At 33.2% G+C, this 10,795-nt stretch overlaps 1 protein-coding gene across 1 annotated transcript; it reads left to right on the top strand.

The window, feature by feature from the left end:
* The first annotated feature begins 7,300 nt into the window (after nt 1–7,300).
* On the top strand, nt 7,301–8,553 carry LOC106649941 (chymotrypsin-1). The gene is made up of 6 exons (XM_014367671.1): nt 7,301–7,358; nt 7,432–7,588; nt 7,658–7,811; nt 7,925–8,062; nt 8,136–8,300; nt 8,395–8,553. The coding sequence occupies exons 1-6, from the start codon at nt 7,301–7,303 to the stop codon at nt 8,551–8,553; spliced, it is 831 nt and encodes a 276-aa protein (XP_014223157.1).
* The last annotated feature ends 2,242 nt before the right edge of the window (nt 8,554–10,795 follow it).

The raw sequence follows: 10,795 nt of genomic DNA, 5'->3' as shown, positions 1-10,795 counted from the left end.
CATATAATGGAGCTATTGCTATATAAATTTTATTTCAATGTACTGCGTTTAATTGAATTAACAATTTACGTATTCGTACCACATACTTGTTATAAATTTTGTTTCTTCGACCTAAAAATTTCTTGCAAGTGTTCTTTTAGTGGTGTTCGAGCCCAGCAGTCTTGTTTAAATGAGCAGCAAAAGCGTTTTGTCCCAAAATACACTGACTTTCGCATATCAAAATGAAATGAAGCTAAAGGCTTTTCGAAACTATGATTCTGTCATATTTTGCGATATTTTCATAATTGCGGTGATTACATTTTTGAGAATTTCAAGATTAAACTCGATTATTTAAGTGTTAATTAGCTAGTATTTGCAATATATGATGATAACTAATTTTCAACAATATAGACTGCCGGCTACATAATCCCATGCGAGTTCATTAAGAATAATGAACTGTCGAAGTAAATTTTCCAGTGAAACAGGTCGAATTCGATACAACTCGTTAATCATTATTCGCTTTATCAATACCTGTGCCAGGCCATGGTACGCGCGTTTATCCCCAGTCGTGCGCACGTCGTTCTATACAAATAATATCGACAAATTCCGTGATTCGCATGGAAAATTCGAATTGAAAAAAATACACACACTCCCGATGACATAACTGCGCCTGGGAGCTTTCGGTTCTCTCGCGCACAATATATTTGTATAAAAGCGCAGCGCATTGAATATAAAATCGACTTGTCTGGAGCACTATACCATCCCTCGCTCTCTTTAGCCATTTTACCCCCTGGCGCGCGCAAGTACATAATGCGGGTAACGAGTAAATTTTACATCGTTCGCCGCGGCTTACAATCCCACACCAAGAGATTATAATGTACGGCGAAGTAGTACCTATATACCGGCCGACCATTATACAAAGAGCCGCGGATAAAATGCCGATAATCGGGATATTATGTTGCAGTCTCGACCTAAGTACTCTCGGGCGCAGTACGAGCTATAAGTACGGGGTCTCTCGCGGTGCATGTGACGCGGCGTGAAAAATTCATGATGGTAAATGGCCGGGCGTGCGGTTAGTGCATGGCACGTAATAGCGCGTCTCACTTAGGCCTTTGTACGCATTGGGAGCTCTTTTTGGATAATAATCCTTTGGTAAGAATCTTTGGACTCGTAATACGATCGATAAGATCCGATTTGCAAAAAGCTCACGAGTAATAGTTCAAATATTTTTTGTCAATTTAAAGCATCAACGGAAAATTATAATAAAGCAGAACTTCTGTGCTCGATGATAATATCGACCATTGAAAATATCTAGTCAATTGTATTTTTTAAAATGAATATAATTTTGAATTAAAAAGACGATTGAAAAAACATTATGTGCTAATCGCGAAATGGCATGCCCGTCACGAGGTGTTTATTTTAAAAAGAAATTTTTCTCGCGTCTCATTCACGCGAACCCACTAGTTTTTCTTCTTGCGGCGATAAGGCACGTACACTCGAACATCCTTGCTGCTGGCCTATATCATGCAAATTTCTCTGCAACTGACCTTATACACTTATGTAAATTCGGATCCGAGGTTTGAAGGCGCAAACGAGAGTTAAGCTCAAGTCCTCGCAATCGTAAAAATCACTCGAGCATTTAAAATATCATAGCGTCAAATTAGTCCAGAGATAATAAGTGAGACAAACGCGACGTTCTTTTGTACTTTCATGCTTTTATTAAAGTCATATTTGTCGCGTGTAGATAGGTGTGAGGCGAGCAAAGACATGCAGCTGTTTGCACGAGTTCGGTCGGTTACCCTTTTGAATTCTGTTATACATTGTATAATGCTACTAACCTAAGTTCTAGTTGGGTAATTTGAGTTTCCATTCAATTGCAAAGTGAATCGAGCAAAGATTATAAAGTACACTGGGTGACATTGTTGGTAATATATATAATAAATTACAATCAAAAACTTTTGACCCGCAGTTTTCCCTATCACTAAAATATGCCTCTACCGCTTTCACTGTTGGTAAAGGAATCGAGTGGCTTTTCTAACTTTCCGAATGAGATTTCCTATTGATTTGCTAATATTTTGAGATCGAACAGTAAGGATTTTTTCCGCGGAAGACAATAGTTCTTCATCATCTCGACTCAAAATATTTTAATATTTTGAAAATATTTAAAAACGGCTCTGCGGAGCCCTCGGAATTGAAGCTGTATACAACTGTAATAATTTCCACCCATTTCATTCAACAGTTTTTCATAAAAAATAGGATCAAAATTTTTGATTTGAGTGTTCAAGCTTAAATATTTCAATCCCGTTTTCCGGAAAACCCATTGAATGAAATAGAAAGAAATTTGGTACAGTTGTTCACAGCATCAATACAAAGGGCTCCAGGAAACCGATTTTTTAAAAATCGGTCTAGAATAGAAGTTATATAAATTTATACTTATAATGCTAGGTCGGTCAAAAAAGGGGCTTCGGCAATATGATATATGTACTTTCCAAATTGAGTTTTTTCGCCATAACATAAGTATACAAATTTAGAAAATTTTCAATTTCCGCCAAAAAATATTACGATTTGGCCTAATACGGTCCATGCGCATGCGCGGGCCTCATAAACCGGAAATGGAATATTTTGGACTTTGAAAATTGTGTTTTTTTGTCATAACTTTGTCAATTTTCATTCGATCTGCACTAAATTTAGTCTGAATACGAACAACTGCACTAGAAATCTGTAACGAATGCTATCCAGGCTCAAATTTAACTTTAACTGATATAAAAATTGAGAAAACCTTCAATTTCCGCCTAAAAATATTGCGATTTAGCCTAATTCTGTTATCCTCACTAACGCCGAGACCCCTGCGTGCGTCCCCACTCAAACGACGTGCACTGCTGCAGTCGTCCCCACCTCGCGGCATCAGCCAATCAGCGCGTGGTTCGTTGTGTACATAAGCGAGCCACTTTGGCCGACTAAGTCAGTCGTCTCTCGGCAGCCAGAGCACATCGACTCTCGTCCTCGCGTTCGCGTCGACGAGCACTCGAGAGTTGCGACCAAGAGCCACTTCTCAATAGTGAACTTGGTTAAATTACAAAATACTCGCCTCATTATTTCAACACCTTTCTCACCTTTTTGACTTTTCAACTTCCGACTCGGCCGCCAGGTGGCGCGGTGCCATTGAAAAGTTGTGCCTGCAAGAGAAAAGGTCGAGTTCAGAGTACTAGTATAAGTGCCTTTCGACTCAATTGAATCAGCTTTTGACTGTTCGACTTGTTACAAAATACCTAGTATAATAACTAGTATAAAAATTGAAAAAACCTTCAATTTCCGCCAAAAAATATTACGATTTGGCCTAATTCGGTCCATGCGCATGCGCGGGCCAGTTTATGACGGTGCGTCCGCGTTTACTACGCGCGACTCGCTTTCGCCTGCAGACGCACGTCACTAGCTTCTGTAGACCGCTTTATTACGTAATGATCTATTCTTTGACCGCCTAGATTTTTGAAGTGTTTCTTTTCTTTTTTTGGGTAAGCATACCGATGGACAATCTTCGTTATATCTCCACGGAAATTAAGGGTGTCCTTGGGATCGATGATTCTGACTTTTTTTATTAAAGTTTGAAAAAAACGATGATGAACGCATTTTTCGGAGCTGGCTTGCTGTTGAGTAAGAGCATTGAAGTCCATTGAATTGGACGTAGTAGTAGATCTTAGGACAGAAATTGGTCGTGGTGTTGCAATCAAAGGAATTTCTATTTCATTGAAAGTCAAGTCCATGTTGTCATCATCCATAAAAATGCCTAACGGCGATGTGGATGATGAAGGGTCTTCTTCCGTTTGATATAACTCTCGTTGTTTGTTCGCAGACTCTCTTTGTTTATGTTTCGTGCAGGCAAGTCCGCGCGGACTTGTTTACCTTTTTACACGCAGGCCCAAGCCGTGTGGGCCGTGCGCAAAACAACACAAGCGTCGCCTCTCACGTACACATTTGTGTTCGAATTCGCCGAAATTGACTCCGTATTCTGCGCTCACAATAGAACGGCAGGTTCGAACGCGCGACTGCCTCGACCGTTCTATTTACTTTCTGTCGAGCTATCGGGCTTGGGCGCCTATCGCCGCATACCACGGATAACCGACCGTCGATTTTCGGAAGCAAGCGGTATTCGGATAAATTAGCAAATTTAGCTAAGTAAAATTGGAACGAACTCACCTTGTTGATGCAAGTTCCAACCTCCCCCACACCTAAGATGCCGTACACCTCGGCTAGATCGAGCTAGACCGAAATTTTTGACTACTGTTTGCAGGATAAAAAATTTTTATCCTGTTTTCCGGGAAAACTACCCGATGAAATTGGCTGAAATTTGGTGCACTTGTTCACAGCAACTATATGGAGGGCTTCACAGAGCCGTTTTTAGAAAATCGGCCTAGTATAAAAGTTATTTGAATTTATACTTATAATGCTCGGTCGGTAAAAATCGGGGCTTCGGCATCACCTTAAAGAATTAAAAATTCAATGTTAAATGAAATAAAAGCAAGAAAATTGATCAATCAAATAAGTGATAATAAAAAAGTCAAATAAGTAAAAAATTTAAAAAAACCAAAAACACGAATCAATAGTCAAAACAAAAAAACCAAACTAGAAACTAAAAAAATCAAGAAACAAGAAAAAAAACTCATAAATCCCAACACAAGCATCGATGTTTCACATCTGGTGCAATTATGCTCAAGAAACTACTCTGATTTTAAGAGTAAGCACTCATTTATTATGCACCAGATGTGGAACATCGATGCTCGTGTTGGAATTTTCTGAGTTTTTTTCTCTCGAACTCGACGAGTCGAGTTTTTTCGAGTACTCGCACAGCCCTAGTTGTTTGCCCTTTGAAAACAGAAAAAGTTAGAAAATCGTATTTGGAAAATCATTTGATTCTAAAGGAACACACAAAAACCCTTAGGAATTATCAAAGAAAAAATAAAAATGTTTGTTCCTTAGCGGAAATTTTTTTTTAAATAAAGTACATAATAATGTTGTGAACTGTAATAAAAAGTAAAAAAGTGTACAAAAATGTAAGATTACTAACGATTTCGGACATGTGATATGTTTTTCTACACTTTTTTACTTTTTATTACAGTTTATTAGATTTGTTTACCTATAATTTGTTTACCTAAAAAAGTAAAAAAGTGTAAAAAAACATAAAATTCTGTAATAATAATTTTAAATGTTACAATTTTTACGTATGAGTTTAAAATTCCAGTCAAGCCCGCATGTAATCGAATTGACCGCAACAAGTAATTTTCGTGAAAAAAGTGAACTCACTCTAATGCAATAGAAAGCCTTATAACATCATCATAGATGTACTGAGGAGTACTGAGATGACTGAATTTGGTTTATATACATATGGCCAATTCTCTGTGAAATCGATTGGTCAAAAAAATTTTTTTTCTGTAAATATGAAAAACTTGTTGTATTTGATGTCAGAAATGTCCCCAAATTTTATTAGAATTTTTGGGGCCTTCTATGACACTTTTTCAGAGGCCCAAAGTTGGCCATTTTAGGGTTTTTTTGAAATTCATGAAAAATCACAAATATTAAAATAATTCCTGGATTAAAGTAGAATGATTCAAAAGTAAAAGTGCCCAGCAACTTTTTTGTTGGAAATTGTCCAAATTTTCAGAAAAAAAATATGCCAAAGTGATTGGAACAATCTAGGTAAATGTAAAGCAAAAAAACTGCAAAAAAAACATAAAACAAGAAATCTACTCGAGTTCGAACCGGACTTTCATTTCCTAAACTATGTAAAAAGCTTCCCAAAGATGTCAACTACTGCCTGATAAAGTTTTGTAATGGGTCTTAAAGTTTAACTCAATGTAGACAACAATGTGTGGCGAAAAACGTGCAAAAAAGGTCAAAAATGGGCCTAAAATGCCTAAAATCACCAAAAACAGCCATTTTCAGTCCTTTTTTGCACGTTTTTCGCCATACATTATTGTCTACATTGAGTTAAACTTTAAGACCCATTACAAAACTTTATCAGGCAGTAGTTGACATCTTTGGGAAGCTTTTTACATAGTTTAGGAAATGAAAGTCCGGTTCGAACTCGAGTAGATTTCTTGTTTTATGTTTTTTTTGCAGTTTTTTTGCTTTACATTTACCTAGATTGTTCCAATCACTTTGGCATATTTTTTTTCTGAAAATTTGGACAATTTCCAACAAAAAAGTTGCTGGGCACTTTTACTTTTGAATCATTCTACTTTAATCCAGGAATTATTTTAATATTTGTGATTTTTCATGAATTTCAAAAAAACCCTAAAATGGCCAACTTTGGGCCTCTGAAAAAGTGTCATGGAAGGCCCCAAAAATTCTAATAAAATTTGGGGACATTTCTGACATCAAATACAACAAGTTTTTCATATTTGCAGAAAAAAAATTTTTTTGACCAATCGATTTCACAGAGAATCGGCCATATCCATCATAATTTGTCATAATTTATTCATAAAAATCAATACTTTTTTTAACGAAAATCACTTGCTGTGGTCGATGCGATCACGCGCGGATAGCATATTGAAGAAAATGTAAAAAAGTGTAAAAAAATGTGATTTCATGCTGCCTTTTTTAATGCATCGGCTGTCCGAAATCACTAGTAATTTTATATTTTTTTACATTTTATTACATTTTACAATTTAATATAATGGTTTCAGTAACTACTTTTACTTTTTTTTTGAACGATTTTTTTCCGTCGGGGTTTCATATAAATTCTTTTCATATGATTAAAAATCTATTCGCAAAATTACAATTTAGGGCGTTGAATCGTTAATACAAATGGTCTTGTACTTGCTCGAACGTGCTCAGGACTATGGTGCTTTAAATTAGTAAGATTGTATATCAGTGTGATGAAACAATTATATGCAGTTGGTAGTAGCATTAACCATTGTAATGACGAAAACGAAAAATTTTTTACCGAAAAATTTTTTATCGAGGGGATAGTTACTTTTGTTATGATAAATGTCAATTACAGATGTATCTTGTTGTTAAATTTTTATGTACGAGACAAGTATTTTAAAAAATGTATATATTTTGGAATTATTTACTATTCAAACAATATCTAAGTTGCATTATCTACAATTTTCTTCATTCTCATATTCGATAAGTACAATCTTTTGTGATTAGATTAATAGATAAATTTGATCTACGTGATCAATGTCTTATGAAATATATTCTTGCTTCGTATTTGATTCAAATGCACCGCATTTGTAGTCTTATAGTTATCGAATTAGGTACTCACAACCAAGAGTATAAAATTAATCATTGTTTGCGTATTATTTTTTGTAAGTGAATCGAAATGTTAAAGTTCTGGTTTATTTTTGGTGCTATAATTTTTACCTGCATTGATGCAAAATGTAAGTTCCAGTTTTAGAAATAATTAATTTAAAAAATAACTTTTTATTTTAAAATTGGTGCTACTTATCATAGCTCGTTCGAGGGGTCGAATGCTTCACGGAGTCGATGCGGAGAAAGATGAATTTCCATACATGGCATTCATAAAGCATCGCAAATACAATGAATTTATATGTGGCGCATCTATCATAGGAAAACGATTAATACTGACTGCAGCTCACTGTGTTGATGGGTAATTTAAAAATAACATTTTTAATTGGATGAAAAGTATTCAATAATAACTCGAGTTTGTCAGAGGAAGTCGAAAATCTTTTCAAGTTGTTGTTGGAACGCACAATCGTCAAGACGGAACTGCTGTTGCTCATAAAGTAAAAAAAATTTTCGTTCATGGAGATTACAAATCTAGCAGTGGTAATTTTATCGAGAACAATAACGTTTTTGAAAAAGATGAAAAGGTACCTTCATTTTCCACTTTTACCAGCCGTTTACTTCATCTTAAACTTTTGATGTTTCATATAAATTAATGCTTAATATGTCATTTTTATACTATCTGTAATTTCTTTTCTAGTTAGAAAGTGATATAGCTATACTATTATTGAAAGATGATGTTATTTTTAATGATAAAGTACAGCCAATCCGACTGGCACCCGCCGATTATAAAGTAAAAAACGTTACTGAAGCAGTAATTAGTGGTTGGGGTTATTATGTGAGTTCTTTTATTTGAAGTATACTTTATTCTTCACTACTAGTTCAAACAGTTTTATATGTCTTTATTCCAGTCCAAACGTGAAAAATTAGCAAAGACGTTACAAAAACTTAAAGTTACAATGGTACACCACGACATATGTAAGAGACAATGGGAAAAAATATTACCATCAACAATTGATGAGGGTATGATTTGCACAAGTAGTATTAATTCAGATTATTTAGAAGGAATTTGTAATGTAAGGATATCTCACAATTTTTGAATATCAAAAATGTATTCCATCTTTGATTTATAAACCACTGTACAACTTTTATCAAATAATTTTTTCACAGGGTGATTCAGGTGGTCCACTTGTAACGGATGATGGTTATCAAGTAGGCGTCGCAATAATATCTTACAAATGTGGATATTCTTATGTACTCCCAGATGTATACACAAGTGTTATGTATTATGCTCATTGGATCAATCGTATCCTCAATAAATATAGTTAATGTTAAAATTTTTTAAATCGAGTATAGCTAAGACAATTGTAATTCAATTATAATAAAAAAATTAAAAAAATATAATAAAAAAGGTGAATTGGTGTACAATTTTTCGCAAGAATGATGTTATATTTCTTTTTTTTTATTATTTCAAGTTTTTTTTTAATTTCATTGTATTTCTATTAACCTCTCATCTTTTTAATCAGATTTGATAAGATTTTTTCGAATACTTTTTTTTGTAATCATAAATATACGAGGAGAAACAATAGATCTCAGGTATCAAAATAACGAAGACAACAGTTTACAACATTTATAAATGTTTTAAATATATTTTAAACGACACTTCAGGTGGTTGAATGACAGATGACGAATATCGAATCGGTGTCGACTATCAGGCTTTTGAATGTGATCATTTTCACTCATTTTCAGATATCTATATTTGTGTTATCTACTACGCTAATTGGATAAATCAAACAAAACAATTAAATTCCACTCAAAAAATTCTACTATCGAAATCAACAGAAAATCAACAGAAAGTTGAACTTCAATTTGAGACATCGGGAAAATAAAAGCGGTTCTTTGTTTATTTTCCGAAATTTCAATTTTAGAGTTGTACAGAGTTTAAATGGTTTTTGTAACATATTTGTAGTGATTTTTAAAGATCAGTTAAAATTAAATTAAGTCAAAGAACTGTTAGGACTTGTTGATGAGTTTGAAAATAAAAATAAAAATTAATATTTTTTCGGTTTTTCATAATTTTCATAATAATGATTTTAAATACTGAATTGCGAATTATAAATTGAATAAAACCATATCGTTAAAATGAACTTAATTTATGTGAAGAGTGGAAAATAACCTTGTAAATTAATAAAAAAATTATTAAATCAGCATTTTTAACTATAAATAGGTTAATAGGTAATAATTTTATGATGAGGAAGCTCGTAGCCAATGAATCTGTCACAGTTATTATCTTCATCTATGTGCAAGTTGACACAAACACAAACATTAGCATTTGCGTATAAGTCGAAATTCTAATATCAATTAAATAGCTTTTTAATGAAAACATTTGATTTTAAGTTTTTGATTCATTAATTTAAAAGCTTATTTAACAAAAAATAAACTAAAAATTAAAATAAATGTGTAAACAAGTGGCAACAACTGTTGTTAAAGCTGAGCGAACAATTTATTTTAATAACTGTGATTAAATACTATACTTATATAACAAATGATAAATTAATTTAATCAACTTACGTATATTATTTGAAGCATATAGAAAAACAACATTTTCTCATCTTACCGAACATTTTTATAATCAAATTTTTTAGAATATAATAATTCCAAATAATTGTTTAATGAAACATAATATTATTAATTAATTTAAATAAATTAGTATATTTCAATCTATAAGTAATAACTATACAAATAATTTTTCTTGAATTTTTCAGTATTATCATTTTTAATTGTTTATCGCGTAAGATTTCATACAATTAAAACATAAGTGTTTACGATTGAGTTCAATATTTAGCACGTATTAAATATTAAATACACTTGATACAGGGATGATTATTATTTTTCAAGTAACCAAAAGCGTTTCTTATTCCCCAAATAACCCAGGATTTTTCACAAAAGAAGGAAGGTTTTACACAATTACGAAGAAATTAATAAGAGTTTGAAATACTTTATTTTTTAAAAATTGAATAATATTTATGTGAATGAATTTCCAAAATTATACAGGATGCTTTTGTAATAGCGTCCAAACGCATCGAAATCCAAATACAAATGATCTACAGTATCAGGTAACAAATTTCTGAAGACATTTTTGAAGACAATAACGGATGATAAAACTATCAACGCATTTTAAATCTTTTTGGTTCTTTGCATTTTTTTGTATAAGTGCTTCCAACTCGATCTAGATCTAGAGCATCATATAGATTTAAACACAATTCTGAAGACATTTCTGAAGATGTTAACGGATGATGAAACTGGTTTCTGATTGATTTGATAGTCCAGATACATCAATCATCATTTAGGTGTGGGTTGAATGTATTAATACAAAAATTCTGATGAATATATCGCGAGCATCCGCTAAAATAATTTAAGGGTTGGCAGAGGAGTTAAAAATGATCGTATCGATTCCAAAATTTATTCAGCACATCTTCGGGTCACTACCAAGGCATCATAAAAATTTAGACGCAATTGGTTGAACGGTTATTGAGATACCGTGTTTACAAGGCTTTTTCAATGTAAATTA

This window comes from Trichogramma pretiosum, unplaced genomic scaffold (genome assembly GCF_000599845.2).
Source record: "Trichogramma pretiosum strain Unisexual culture from Peru unplaced genomic scaffold, Tpre_2.0 scaffold97, whole genome shotgun sequence".
Lineage (NCBI taxonomy): Eukaryota > Metazoa > Arthropoda > Insecta > Hymenoptera > Trichogrammatidae > Trichogramma > Trichogramma pretiosum.
Note: the sequence above shows the minus strand (reverse complement) of the source record. Positions and strands in the feature narration are given on the sequence as shown.

What these genes read in the sequence shown, in the direction of transcription:
- LOC106649941 (XM_014367671.1), top strand. Translation starts at nt 7,301, where the DNA reads ATGTTAAAGTTCTGGTTTATTTTTGGTGCTATAATTTTTACCTGCATT. An exon ending in GCAGCTCACTGTGTTGATGG is followed by an intron (nt 7,589 to 7,657) that starts GTAATTTAAAAA and finishes TGTCAGAGGAAG; the next exon opens with TCGAAAATCTTTTCAAGTTG. An exon ending in TTAGTGGTTGGGGTTATTAT is followed by an intron (nt 8,063 to 8,135) that starts GTGAGTTCTTTT and finishes TCTTTATTCCAG; the next exon opens with TCCAAACGTGAAAAATTAGC.